We start from the raw sequence: 14,320 nt of genomic DNA, 5'->3' as shown, positions 1-14,320 counted from the left end.
TTCTCAACGTTGGATTCCATTGCAAATTTTCATAGAACCAAAGTCGAATTTTCTGGCAGCTTTTGTTTTCTCTTTTTAGTTGATCTTTTACCCTACCCTCGAGGAAAAAACAACAACAATATAGAAAATAAACAGCTCAAAAATATGAGATTAGTTGGTTTTGACCGTGGTCCGGACTTGGGACATGTTGGGCTCATTTAAAGCTAAAAAAAAATATACTATTGTCTCCCTCCTACATTGATGATTTCTTCAATCATACTCCGTACACTGTGTATCTTTGGGGAAAATGAATTGACATCAAATTCAACGGAAGATTTAAACAACTTCAATAACCCTCCCTTCCCCTAAAGTATACTTTTAGTGAACATGAGAATATGTACATTTAAGTACCCAAAACCTAATCTGAAATTATTTGAATCAAAACTCAATTAAAAAAAATTAAAATGGTGTCATTCATTGGAATGATGAGACGAAGGTCTCTAGTGATATACTTTTGTCGTACATGTTTGGACAAAAATGTGATGGTCCCTAATAATTTGACAACACATACAAAAATAAATACAAATGGTCCCTAATCCTCTTCAATGTAATTAACCCATAATACTAACTAGTAATTAACAGTGTCTCTCTCTCTCTCTCTCTCTCTCTCTCTCTCTATCGTCGTCACTCTTTTAACAACCATACACCCTTAAACCTCATTTAAATCCCTAGCTAGAGCTAAAATGGTTCTCTTCTTTTGAGTGAGTGAAGTGAGGATTTGAGGTCGGAAGAAGAAATGGAGGAAAGAGGATTCATGTCACCTTCATTGACCATATCGTCGTCTTATAGAGAAGGAAGAGGAAGCAAGGGCTTGTCACGACGGAGATCGATGAGACCGAGCTTTGACGCCGATAACGAGTTCATGACCTTACTCCATGGCTCGGATCCCGTCAGAATTGAGTTAAATCGCCTGGAGAATGAAGTCAGAGGTTAGTTACGAGTATACTAGTATGATTTTTGTTGATGAGATTTGAAAAATCGTGTCGTGTGTGTGACTTTTTGATATATAAATACAGATAAGGATCGGGAATTGTCTGAAGCACAAGCTGAAATCAAAGCATTGAGGTTGTCTGAACGACAAAGAGAGAAGGCTGTTGAAGAGGTTTGCTTTATAATCTTCTTCCATATTACTGAACTTGAGAGAGTGGCATTATGATAATGTTCCTATTTATAGAAGATGTGACTTTGGTTACTTTGGAATTAGTCATCTCTGCTATATATATATTGCTTTTTCTGTGGTCTTAGTTCAGTTTTTATTTGGCTGACGTTTCTGCTGTTGTAATTTTGAAGCTTACTGAAGAGTTGGGAAAGATGGTGGAAAAACTCAAACTTGTTGAAAACCTTCTTGAGAGTAAAGTATGCTTTTTTATATCTCTCCTTTGTTCTTTGATTCCTTTTTTTTTCATTCTGTATTTAATGATGTTGTATGTTTGTCACAGAACCTTGAAATCAAGAAGATAAATGAAGAAAAGAAGGCTTCCATGGCAGCTCAGTTTGCAGCTGAAGCCTCTCTTCGTAGGGTTCATGCTGCTCAAAAGGATGATGACATGCCTCCAATTGAAGCTATTCTTGCTCCTTTAGAGGCTGAACTGAAGCTTTCGAGACTAGAAGTATCTTCCTTCCTTTGGATCCGAAATTTATTCGTATAGCTTGATTCAACAACTTATGGAACAATGATCATTGGACCTTCCTTCTCATTTGGTTTTACATGTTTTGAATTGTTAGGTTGCTAAACTTCAAGACGACAACAGATCACTGGACCGTCTAACCAAATCAAAGGAAGCAGCTTTGCTTGAAGCTGAAAGGACAGTTCAGTCTGCATTGGCAAAGGCTTCCATGGTTGATGATCTCCAGAATAAGAACCAAGAATTGATGAAACAGATTGAAATTTGTCAGGTATGTCCATCATTTATTTTACACATTGGACCAACAATACCAGAGTATCTCTTCTGTTTCTTACCATGTGGTGGCCTTATTTGTTGATACATTGGTTCATATAGGAAGAAAATAGAATTATAGACAAGATGCACAGACAGAAAGTTGCAGAAGTTGAAAAGCTTATGCAGAGTGTGCGGGAGTTAGAGGAAGCTGTTCTTGCTGGTGGTGCAGCCGCAAATGCAGTCAGAGATTACCAGAGGAAATTTCAAGAAATGAATGTAATAGTTTCGTATGCTTCTATAGTGCCTCTGTAACTTACTGTGTTTCTTGTTAGTTGATGTTTTGGTCTCGTACTGATCATAAATTGTTGCGTTTTGTCTTTTCCTTAGGAAGAGAGGAAAATTCTTGAACGAGAATTGGCCCGTGCTAAGGTAAATGCAAACAGAGTTGCTACTGTAGTAGCAAATGAATGGAAAGATGCCAGCGACAAAGTGATGCCTGTAAGGCAGTGGCTCGAAGAACGTAGATTTCTGCAGGTCATTGTTGATATATATCTAAATTCTCCTGCTGCATCAAGTTTTGAAGATTAACTAAATACTATTTCCATCCCTTTCTGTTTGGGCAGGGAGAAATGCAACAATTACGCGACAAGCTTGCCATAGCTGACCGAGCTGCAAAATCTGAAGCTCAGCTGAAGGTAAAAACTAAAGTCATAGCTGGGGAACATTGTTATCCTACTTTGTATTATATGGCCTTACTTTTGGAATTGCTGCTTTTACTTATTTTTAGGAGAAATTTCTACTGCGGCTTAGAGTGTTAGAAGAGAGTTTGAAGAGGCCTACAAGCAGCAGCAACAGAGGCACATCTATTGGTAGAAGTGCGAGCAACGGGCCTACTCGAAGACAATCCCTTAGTGGAGCCGAAACGAGTCCAAAAATTACATCAAATGGCTCTTTGACCAAGAGAACACCAAGTTCTCAGCTGAGATCATTGACTCCTAGTGCGAGCTCTGTATTGAAGCATGCTAAGGGAACTTCTAGATCATTCGATGGAGGCACCAGATCGTTGGATAGAAGTAAACTGCTAATAAATGGACCGAGATCAAATCATCCTTTGAACAACCAGTCTGCCGAAGGAACTAACAGAGGCGAGTCACCTAGCTCAGTAAAAGGGGAAGAAGAACCAGATGACAAGTCAACAAATAATGATAGCGTCCCAGGTGTCTTGTACGATTTGCTGCAGAAAGAGGTCATAACATTAAGGAAAGCTGCTCATGAAAAAGACCTGAGCCTGAGGGACAAGGACGAAGCTATTGAGGTCACTTAGTTTTGGTCTTCTCCTATTATATTGTAGCCTTTAGATGGATTTTTTAGAGTCTAAATATTTGGGTTGTGAACTTTTTTAGATGTTGGCCAAGAAGGTTGAAACATTAACAAAGGCGATGGAAGTTGAGGCAAAGAAGATGCGAAGAGAAGTAGCTGTAATGGGGAAAGAAGTTGCGGCAATGCGTGTGGATAAAGGACAACAAGATAGTAAAACCAGACGCCCCTCGGTCTCAAAAGGATCTTCAAACACTGCTCAACTTCTTACTGGAAGGTAATCATATCATCATATCTTATATTAATATACAATGAGCTTTATCTAGTATACATCGTCAAATGTCACTATTGTTTACGCATTTTATCTTTTGTAGAGTATCTGGACGAACTGGGATGACGAGGAGCACACCGTGATAAACTACTATAATGGAACAATTCGATCACTCACTGCCTGATCTCTGCGGCTTGTGCCAAATTGAGGGAAGTGATTCAAAAGGCCGAAAGAGAAAACCATGTACCGAACCCGATTTGATTTGGTGTGTGCTTCTTCTCTGAAGTATATTACCAACATTTCAAGATAAAGGGAGTAGTGCACTTCACTTGGCTGATATATTTTGTGTTATGTATAGTAGGAGAGGTAGGGTATTGCTTTATGTAACATTTTAAGTTTTATGTAACATTTAAAGCTTTTACTGTGTGATTGTTTTGTGTGCGTCACTCTCTCTCCCCTTAGTTAATATTCTTATTAACCTAACTCAGTTAAGCGTATTTGGTACTTGCCTACTTGGTAGCCTAATAAAGAACTGATCAAACCCAAAAATGCTTAACAAATTTTGAAAAAGAGTCCCGTTAAAATAATGATCGCCACTAAACACACATAACCACATGAATTGAACCGGCTCCGTATCATTGACCAACCGGTACGGGTATCGCAACGTGGGACTAATTAATAATTAATATTTTCACTTTGGGCCCAAAAGTATCCAATATTTGAAAGCGTGGTCCTACTTTTTTTGGTTTGAAATTGCTTCCCATTACCGTTCTGCTCCTTTGGGTTCTTTTCTCTTTTTTTTTTTTTCCAGATTCATCAAATCTCATCCACCGCCGCGCGCGAGAGAGAGAGAGAGTAAAGTACCCACCACCGTAAATTTCGAATCCACCATCCGATCAACCGTATTGTATTGTCGTTAGATCTAGATCTGAGCGGTCCGTGAGAGATTCTCTGGATCTGTGATACGTTCCAGGAAAAAATGGCGACGATGAAGAGTTTGATAGGTCTGATAAATAAAATCCAGAGGGCATGTACTGTCCTCGGAGATCATGGCGGTGAAGGAATGTCTCTTTGGGAAGCTCTCCCAACCGTCGCTGTCGTTGGTGGCCAGGTTTTGATCTCTTTTCTATCGGAAACTTAACACATTTGGTATCTTAAAATCCGATCTCACTTCTTCGCCTCTTTAATAATCCCTTACGTTTCTGATTTCTTATTGTTGATGTTTGGATCAGAGTTCTGGAAAATCTTCAGTTCTAGAAAGTGTTGTGGGAAGAGATTTCTTGCCTCGTGGATCTGGTAATTTTACCTTTTCGTTTAGCAATTTTGTTTGTCGTCTGTATGTTTGGAATTGAAATCTAGGTTAAGTTTTGTGTTCTCCGGAGCATTACATGAATCTTTTTGAGTACCTCGAAGAACCTTCACATTAGCTCCTCATTACTGTGCCATGTGAATAATGTTTCATTGATGTTGATACTCTTATATCGTTTTCAGTCTTTGTGTTGGTTTGATCATGTATTGTTCTTTTCTTATGTCGTCTTGGAGTGCTCATCGAAATCGATACCATTTGATTCATTAGGTATCGTTACGAGGAGGCCATTGGTGTTGCAGCTTCATAAGACTGAAGAAGGGACGACTGAGTACGCTGAGTTTCTTCATGCTCCTAAGAAGAAATTTGCTGATTTTGGTAGGTTTGTTTGATTCTTTCATGGGGAAGTCTAATATGAAGCTATGTACTCGAAATAATGAAATGCTTAGAAAGCAAGTTGGGCTAATAAGTGTTCTTCTCTTTCCAGCTGCTGTGCGGAAGGAGATTGAGGATGAAACTGATCGTATTACTGGGAAGTCGAAACAAATCTCAAACATTCCAATCCAGCTGAGCATATATTCTCCTAATGGTTTGTTCTTAAGACCACATTTCCTGTAATGCATCCCTATTGTTAATACTTAGTAAATTTCCTATGTTGCTGACACCAGCAGTAATGAGTAAAACGTAGTAGGATTAGATTTGAAGATTCCAATTTTGCTAACCTCTTTCTTGTTACTTTGAATTCTCACTTTATGATCTTGTCTACAGTTGTTAATCTGACGCTCATAGATCTTCCGGGTTTGACAAAGGTTGCTGTAGGTAAGAGTTTGATATGCCATATTCTTGGTTCTTTTATCTAGTAACTTGTGCTTAAACTATTCACTGACTTGAATATTATTCTTGTAGAGGGACAACCGGATAGTATCGTCCAAGACATTGAAAATATGGTCCGCTCTTATGTCGAGAAGGTCAGTCTTATTTCTAGGCTATTGCTGAGAAGGTTTCGGCAATTTTTTCAGCCAAGTTGAACAAAAGAATGCATTTGGTCATCATCGCTCACAATAATGTTAACTTTGGAAGCTTATCCATGAATTGTTTTAACTGCAGCCAAATTGCATCATATTGGCTATTTCTCCAGCTAATCAAGATATTGCTACTTCAGATGCTATAAAACTTGCTAGAGAAGTTGATCCCACAGGTACGACCTAGATGTAGCTTCCTAGTAGCTGGTAGGTAGTGATTTTTTACACTCCACAACATTTTCTTAATCCTCTAATATATTTATGTAGGCGAAAGGACTTTTGGAGTTGCAACCAAGCTTGATATCATGGACAAAGGAACAGACTGTTTAGATGTAAGGGTCTTTCCTTATATCTGCACCTTGGGGTCTCAACTAATTCAGTTACTTGTTTAAATTACTTTGACACCTCTTTTATCTATATGATGAAGGTTCTTGAGGGAAGGTCGTACCGTTTGCAACATCCCTGGGTTGGAATTGTGAATCGCTCACAGGCTGATATCAATAAAAGGGTTGATATGATTGCTGCACGTAGAAAAGAGCGTGAATATTTTGAAACAAGCCCTGAATATGGGCACTTAGCCAGTAGAATGGGATCAGAATATTTAGCAAAACTCTTGTCTCAGGTACCCTTAGGATTTACTCGCACAGATCTCATTTGAATTAAAGCTTCATTGTATGGCTTTGTCTTTCTTACTTCTTTGTTTTTCTCTCTATTAGCACTTAGAGACTGTTATCAGGCAGAAAATTCCCAGTATTGTTGCTTTGATCAACAAAAGCATCGATGAGATAAATGCAGAGCTGGATAGGATTGGAAGACCCATTGCAGTAGATTCAGGAGTAAGATTTTAAACCATTATGTAATTGATATTCAGAGTTGCATCAGAATCGTATTGTTAGTCACACACTAAATATATGATTCCAGGCCCAACTTTACACAATTTTGGAACTCTGCCGGGCATTTGATCGTGTCTTTAAGGAGCATCTGGATGGAGGGTAAGTGATTTAGTTATTGCTTCTTATTTGTAGACCTCATAAAATGTTGTCGGTATATATGATGCGATTTTGATGATCAATTTGGAGTCTATGAATGTTTTCAAAAGATAGTGGCGACTCCAGAGTAATATGCTGCCCTATAATGAGTCTTTACTTTGCTTATCTTCTAGTCAGCTTCCAGAATAAGGATGTGCAGTTTTTGTAAATTATTACAACAATGACCTTTTCATAGAAGTATGCCAAAAAAATGTTCACACAATTTGACAATTTAGGTCCGGTAAAGTTGGTAGTCTTACATTTATTATGTTGTTTGTATCAGACGACCTGGTGGAGACCGAATTTATGGAGTTTTCGACCATCAATTACCAGCAGCCTTAAAGAAACTTCCCTTTGATCGACATCTCTCTACCAAAAATGTTCAGAAGGTTGTTTCAGAAGCAGATGGTTATCAACCACATCTTATTGCTCCTGAACAAGGATACAGACGGCTCATTGATGGATCCATAAGCTATTTCAAAGGACCAGCTGAAGCCACTGTGGATGCAGTATGCGTCCAAAAAAATTGAGATTCCATTACTTTGAGACTTAATTTACAGTAAATTGACTATATTCTTGATTACTGTTTGATATTTTCTAGGTGCATTTCGTATTGAAGGAGCTGGTCAGAAAGTCAATTTCAGAAACAGAGGTAAGAACTGAGAAGAGGCCTTTGGTTTTGACGTTTGAGAACTCCTCCTAGCTCTTTACTGTTTCAATCTCAAAATGCCATTGTTATGTTTATCAGGAACTGAAGCGATTCCCGACTCTAGCAAGCGATATAGCAGCTGCTGCAAATGAAGCCCTCGAAAGATTCAGAGACGAAAGTAGGAAAACGGTTCTTCGTCTGGTGGACATGGAATCCAGCTACCTTACGGTTGAGTTCTTCAGGAAACTTCACCTAGAACCCGAGAAAGAGAAACCAAATCCAAGGAATGCCCCAGCACCAAACGCAGATCCCTACTCCGACAATCACTTCAGAAAGATCGGTAAGTGTCTCTCGCCTCCCTTTACTTATGATTGAGACAGATCAAGACTTTGTTTGTTGACTTTGGATAACTTAGGATCCAATGTGAGTGCATACATAAACATGGTCTGTGACACATTGAGAAACTCTCTTCCCAAAGCTGTTGTTTACTGCCAAGTTAGAGAAGCTAAGAGATCGCTCCTCAACTTCTTCTACGCTCAAGTAGGGAGGAAAGAGGTAAAGAATATTATTATTACTCCTCTTTTGGTTGCCTGAGAGAAAATTCGCAAACCGAGAATAATGTTTAATCAATAATGGTGCAGAAGGAGAAGCTGGGAGCGATGTTGGATGAAGACCCACAGCTGATGGAACGAAGAGGGACACTAGCCAAACGACTCGAACTTTACAAACAAGCTAGAGATGACATCGATGCTGTGGCTTGGAAGTAACGGGGTTTGCTAAGCACTACTATTCTTTATATTGTTGATTTCTTTTGTTCGTGTGGGCACTGCATTATAGTAATAGGTATGTTGGGAGTTCTAACTTCCAATCCACACAAACTCACACGGGGTTACTCATGTTTTCTTTGGTCTGCTAATTTCTATCACAACTTTCCCACTTCTTTTTTTGTCTGTATCTTCGATTCTTGGATACTGTTTTAGAACGGTTGAGACATATTTGAAGTTAGCACGCTTTTCACATTTACGACAAAAGGATGAAAATAGTGAACTTTTAGATATGGACGAATTTGACCGGCGGTTCATATTCTACTGCTCACCTTTAGGATCACTATCCAGATTCAGTTCAAGTATGAAAAAATGAATAGACCACAAAGAAAGCCTATTTGTCTTGAAAAGTCCAATTTATATATTTCATTAAGAAAGAACCAACTTATCAAACCATATCTTCTGTCACGAACAATAATAGTCGTTAGAACTAAATTTCCACTCGGAGCGAACAGATGAAGTATATACACGCGTAAGCGGAAACCATATAGACCGGTTGTTTGTTATACAATTCAATAATGGCTTAGTGGCATAGGACTCTCCATAAGTTAGACACGTCTCAAATTTAACAAAGGAAACTTAAACTCAAGTCATAGTGCTTTTAATGCAATGGTAATTTAACTAACGATCAGCCTGCTTCACAATTCACATGGATGATGGATCATTTGAAAATAGATTTAAAAACATGCACAAGTATCGGTAGGTTAGTAGTAATACTTAAAAAATTAGGGATGTACGAGTAAAATTCATAAAATCATAACAGCCTGTGTTAGGGTACTGTTTAAATCGTCAAAGTACAGTAGTAATAACAAAAGTCAAAAAACAGAGATAGGTTCAATTCAACTCTCAGCTGCCCAATTTATTGCAGCGAATTAAGGGCAATGATTTTTTTCTTTTTCTATCCACTTTACCGTAGAGATACTTCGTCTATTTCTGTCTTCCTGTGGCTTCTTTGGGTCTCTCTGTCAACATCAAAGCTATTTACTTTTTCAACAGACTTTATCGTGCGTCTGTACGGACCACAGAAGACTCTCTCTCTCTTTATATCTCTGAGAGAGTTTTGAGGATCTGATGAGAGCCAAAAAGATCATGGAGGAAAGCCAAGAACTTGCTGCCTTGACCCAGTTGAAAAAATCCGTCGAGAAACTCTCTTCTTCCACTGAGGTAATCCGATTCGACGCTTTTAGTTTCCATTACCCAAAAAGTTGTTGTATCTTTTTCGCCCTCTTTGTTTTTCTCTTTTTTTATTTATGCGTTTCATTGTCGAAGTTGAGAAAAATATACCATTTTAGATTATCTATAGGTTTTATGGTCTAAAACTCTGTCTCAGTCTCGTCATGATGGTTTGCATTGTGAACTCATTCTCCCATCGTAAACCCTAACAGTAGTCAGCAGAGAAAGTTTAGTAAAATCAGAAGATCTAAGCCATGTGTGCGTTTTTTTCCCCTGTTTTGTTTTTGTGAAGGGATATGAGGATCCGACACTGATGAGGTTCCTGGTGGCAAGATCAATGGACCCAGACAAGGCAGCAAAGATGTTTGTAGATTGGCGAAAATGGAGAGCCTCCATGGTTCCTCCAACTGGGATCCCTGACTTGGAAGTGAAAGATGAATTGGAATTCAAAAAGATCTGTCTTCAGGGTCCAACCAAATCAGGACACCCTATGGTGCTTGTCATAACCTCTAAGCATTTTCCTGCTAAGGATCAAGCTAAATTCAAGAGTAATCACCTCTCACTTGTTTAAGACTTTGACTATCATTGGATATACACTCTTCATTTTGAGTAGATAAGTACTGTGTTAGGGAACCCCGCTTAAGCTCTAGTTAACGATTGTTCTGATGAGCTTCTTTCATGTTCTCTCGTTATTGAGTAGTTTCATTTGAATCCAGGTGATTCACTAAAACTTCAAATGCATGGAGTTTCTTCAAGTCCATATTATGTGTGATTCTTTTTAGTTGATTCTTGAGATTAGTAACTATAAACTAATCTTTTATGTGTTTGTTGTTTGCAGAGTTCTGTGTTTATTGTCTAGATAAAACAATTGCAAGGTGTTTACACATTACTCAAAACCAAAACACTTCAAAAATTCTCTATCTTCCCGTTGTTCCTCGATTTACAAGCTTTTTGGTTTATATGTTTTAGTGGCATCGAAGGCAAAGAAGTAGGAGATGAGAAGTTGGTTGCCGTTATTGATCTGGCAAACATTACATACAAGAACCTTGATGCTCGTGGATTGATCACCGCCTTTCAATTCTTACAAGTAAAGCATCTCCCCTCTTTCTAATACAATAATGTGTAGATTATACCAAAAAAAAGAGTCGCATCTTTTTAAATATTGGAAGAATGTTTTTTCTCTAGTCTTACTACCCGGAACGCCTTGAGAAATGCTACATCTTGCATATGCCTGGATTCTTTGTGACCGTTTGGAAATTTGTCTGCCGTTTTTTAGAGAAAGCAACTCAAGAAAAGGTTTTATATGTAATCCTCTCTTCATGTATCTTATTATCTCCACAATGTTCAAAACGTAATTGTTCTGTTTTTGTTGATGTTGTATAGATTGTGATAGTAACTAGTGGAGAAGAACAGAGAAAATTCGAGGAGGAGATCGGAGTCGAGGCTTTACCTGAAGAATACGGTGGCCAAGCTAAGCTCACACTAATCCAAGATGTTGTTCTTCCTCAGACTACTCCAGTAGCTATAACAAACAATAATGTTTAACTCTATAGTCTTTGGAAGTATTATTAACCTGAATACCCTAAACCCTCCTTTAATCTATTGGACTATTATTATTTATTTTCCTACTGCTTGAATATTTTATTCAGTAAGAGAGAACAAAACTATTCACCAAAAAAAAAAAAAGAGAATTAGAACAATATTTTCTCGTCTTAAAAATTTTACACAAATAAAGCAATCAAAACATGAGAAAGATGTGTGAATGAATATATATTCATTCTGCTGGACTGCTTGTGTCATCGCTTTTGCTTACCCTTTCTACTTTCTTTCCTATTCACATCAAAAGTAAGAAGAATGCAAAACACATTGAAACTTGAAAGAATAATAAGGATACAACATGGTTGATACCTAGTTTGGTCAGGAATCATAAGACCACACTAACATTTAGAAACAATAATGTCTCTTGTTGCAAGATTCCAAGGTTAGCTATAGGTGTGTCCTTAATAGAATAATAGTTTGCAATCTACAAAGAACTTTTCAACAACTTTATATTTCCAAAAGAAGAAAATGAAACACATGAGAAAGTTGTGTGAATACACTCAATCTGGTAAATGACCAATTACAAACATCCTGCTGTTTCTATTTCTTAAGGCTAAAAACCCTGCTGTTTTGACTTTTGAAGATGTTGGTAAACTCCACTAAACAACAACAACACTCTTAAAGTCCCAAACTTTTTCTATCACAGCCGCCTCCTAAATCTCTCTCACTCCTTCTCCTTCACGACGGCGACAATGGCGACGTTCACTCATCAAACCCCACGAACCCATTTCCTCTCTCGCCTTCCTCTCAAAGCTAAACCCAGAGCCTACGCGTCAAGGGTCAAAATGTCTCTCCAAGAATCCGCGCCATCTCTCGCCGTCGTTGGCGTTACCGGAGCCGTCGGACAAGAATTCCTCTCCGTTCTATCCGATCGAGACTTCCCTTACAGCTCCGTCAAGATGCTTGCATCGAAACGCTCCGCAGGGAAACGCGTTGCCTTTGACGGCCGAGACTACACGGTTGAGGAGCTCACTGCGGAGAGCTTCGATGGCGTAGACATCGCTTTGTTCAGTGCCGGTGGATCCATAAGCAAGGAGTTTGGTCCTCTCGCTGCGGAGAAAGGAACCATTGTTGTTGATAACAGCTCTGCGTTTCGAATGGTTGAGGGAGTTCCGCTTGTGATTCCTGAAGTGAATCCTGAAGCAATGAAAGGGATTAAAGTTGGAATGGGGAAAGGTGCTTTGATTGCTAACCCTAATTGCTCCACCATTATCTGTTTGATGGCTGTTACGCCTCTTCATCATCACGCAAAGGTTTGGTTTTTATCTTCTGAAACCCAGTTTAAAGGGGAATCAATGGGAACCATGAAAGGTGTAGACTTTTGTGTGATTTTTGAATAACGTTTTCGGTTGGTTCTTATAGGTGAAGAGAATGGTGGTTAGTACATATCAAGCAGCTAGTGGTGCTGGTGCTGCAGCTATGGAAGAGCTTGTTCAGCAGACACGCGAGGTTTTGTTTCTTTTTCAGCCTTCTTTTGATTGAAAATGTTTAATGATTGTGCTGAGTAGTGATTCTGCTTCTTCTTCTTCTTTTGCATTGGTGTGTTTTCTTAGGTTTTAGAGGGTAAACCTCCGACTTGTAACATCTTTGGACAGCAGGTGATTGCTCAATTTGCTTATAGTTTTTTTTTCGAATGTGTTGATTTTGAAATCGATTTTGAGTAATTTGATTGATGGTTTTAATGTTGTTCTGCAGTATGCATTTAACTTGTTTTCGCATAATGCTCCTATTCTTGAAAACGGTTACAATGAAGAGGAAATGAAACTTGTGAAAGAGACAAGGAAGATCTGGGTGAGTGGGTTTCATTTCACAAAACTTGAGATTTTGTTTTGTGTTCATTTCACTGTATTCTTCTGTCCAAAATTGTTGAGTGTGTTTAGAAGTCTCTCATCACTTTCTTGCTCTTCACAGAATGACACAGAAGTAAAAGTAACAGCAACGTGTATACGTGTTCCAGTTATGCGTGCTCATGCAGAGAGTGTAAATCTCCAGTTTGAAAGCCCTCTCGATGAGGTAATGTAATAATATTAATACTCATGAAACCTGGTTTGTACTGAAGCAGTATTTCAAGTTCTTGAAGCATCGTTGTTCTGTGGTTCCTAATGATTTTAGTCACTGATAGGGCAATTTGAATCATGGCTTAAACCTCTAATGTGGTCAATTTATATCGTTATTTTACAAGGAATCATATACCTGTTGAATAATGTGGAGTTGCATGTAATATCATATCAGCATAAGTAGGCTCTGATTGTTCTCTAGGCACCTGCAGATTTTAACCTTTATGCTGTTCTTTAGACTTGTTTTGCTAACATTCTTTGTGATCATCAAGTTCTTGTTTGAGGTTATAACGGTTTTTTCTAACTGTAATTTGACAGAACACAGCAAGGGAGATCCTGAAGAAAGCACCCGGAGTATATATAATAGACGACCGTGCTTCTAATACTTTCCCTACTCCACTAGATGTCTCAAACAAAGACGATGTCGCAGTTGGTAGGATCAGGCGAGACGTGTCTCAAGATGGCAATTTCGGGTAAAAGTCTCACTCTTTCTATTAAATTTGATGCAAATGAGATTTTTTTCTGTCTTTCAATATGGTTAAAAAGGATACAACTTAATGAATTCAGGCTGGACATATTCGTCTGCGGAGATCAAATACGGAAAGGAGCTGCTCTGAATGCTGTTCAGATCGCGGAGATGCTTCTCTGAATTTGAATCCCCCCTCACTTTGCTTCTTCTCAGTTCTTGACAAAGGGGATCACTGTATTATTATGAGAGAGAGAGACATTTTGAGTCAAGAATTTGTCTCATTATTTCTATTTTGTTTTCGAGGGTATTTTATTCTTCTACTTGACCAAATTTTGTTACTTTCAAATTCATAAAGTTGTTCTCTGACATCAGAAAACTCATCCCCATTCCCCACGCTTGAACCTTGTCAATTCCCCGGTTCGAATTTGTACCGGCTTGGTTAATCTAAGAAGCAATTACTGTAGGTTAGGGGATTGCTTTAAAATGGTCACATTTTCAGATTGCTTTAGAATGGTCACAGTCACAGAGAACTAATTCGGGCTCAACAATTATTGTAGGCACTTTGATGATAGTACGATTGCAAATATTTTATTTACTTGTTTATGTTTAGTTGCCCAAAATAATTATCATCAAATCCTAAAAATTAACTCCTTCGTTACTAAGATTTGTATATTTTTCGTTAGCGA

The 14,320-nt window shown here is 38.4% G+C and overlaps 4 protein-coding genes across 5 annotated transcripts; all 4 read left to right on the top strand.

The window, feature by feature from the left end:
* Nucleotides 1-541: 541 nt before the first annotated feature.
* LOC104773630 (microtubule-associated protein 70-4) lies at nt 542-3,990 on the top strand. Its single transcript, XM_010498279.3, has 11 exons — nt 542-968; nt 1,056-1,141; nt 1,330-1,395; nt 1,479-1,649; nt 1,765-1,935; nt 2,040-2,195; nt 2,307-2,453; nt 2,543-2,614; nt 2,707-3,234; nt 3,323-3,513; nt 3,611-3,990. The coding sequence occupies exons 1-11, from the start codon at nt 776-778 to the stop codon at nt 3,648-3,650; spliced, it is 1,821 nt and encodes a 606-aa protein (XP_010496581.1). The 5' UTR covers nt 542-775; the 3' UTR covers nt 3,651-3,990.
* Nucleotides 3,991-4,061: 71 nt separating this feature from the next.
* LOC104773625 (phragmoplastin DRP1C) lies at nt 4,062-8,543 on the top strand. Its single transcript, XM_010498275.3, has 16 exons — nt 4,062-4,618; nt 4,740-4,803; nt 5,084-5,191; nt 5,301-5,402; nt 5,582-5,632; nt 5,720-5,781; nt 5,921-6,011; nt 6,103-6,167; nt 6,263-6,457; nt 6,552-6,671; nt 6,757-6,827; nt 7,147-7,372; nt 7,465-7,515; nt 7,612-7,852; nt 7,928-8,067; nt 8,154-8,543. The coding sequence occupies exons 1-16, from the start codon at nt 4,487-4,489 to the stop codon at nt 8,277-8,279; spliced, it is 1,845 nt and encodes a 614-aa protein (XP_010496577.2). The 5' UTR covers nt 4,062-4,486; the 3' UTR covers nt 8,280-8,543.
* Nucleotides 8,544-8,606: 63 nt separating this feature from the next.
* On the top strand, nt 8,607-11,129 carry LOC104773616 (CRAL-TRIO domain-containing protein YKL091C). 2 transcript variants are annotated; one of them, XR_015589187.1, is made up of 6 exons: nt 8,607-9,500; nt 9,802-10,057; nt 10,348-10,384; nt 10,479-10,596; nt 10,679-10,805; nt 10,893-11,129. XR_015589187.1 is itself a non-coding variant. In XM_010498268.2 (6 exons), exons 1-6 carry the CDS (start codon nt 9,408-9,410, stop codon nt 11,052-11,054), a joined length of 777 nt encoding a protein of 258 aa, XP_010496570.1. In that variant the 5' UTR covers nt 8,607-9,407; the 3' UTR covers nt 11,055-11,129. The 2 variants fall into 2 exon arrangements, 1 of the variants encoding a protein (XP_010496570.1); XM_010498268.2 differs by having other exon boundaries at nt 10,695-10,805.
* A 263-nt stretch (nt 11,130-11,392) lies between these two features.
* LOC104773609 (uncharacterized) lies at nt 11,393-14,010 on the top strand. Its single transcript, XM_010498262.3, has 7 exons — nt 11,393-12,361; nt 12,471-12,557; nt 12,662-12,706; nt 12,804-12,899; nt 13,020-13,121; nt 13,484-13,638; nt 13,733-14,010. The coding sequence occupies exons 1-7, from the start codon at nt 11,801-11,803 to the stop codon at nt 13,812-13,814; spliced, it is 1,128 nt and encodes a 375-aa protein (XP_010496564.1). The 5' UTR covers nt 11,393-11,800; the 3' UTR covers nt 13,815-14,010.
* The last annotated feature ends 310 nt before the right edge of the window (nt 14,011-14,320 follow it).

This window comes from Camelina sativa, chromosome 3, assembly GCF_030686135.1.
Source record: "Camelina sativa cultivar CO46 ecotype springtype chromosome 3, ASM3068613v1".
NCBI lineage: Eukaryota > Viridiplantae > Streptophyta > Magnoliopsida > Brassicales > Brassicaceae > Camelina > Camelina sativa.
This window is presented reverse-complemented; position numbering and strand designations above follow the sequence as displayed.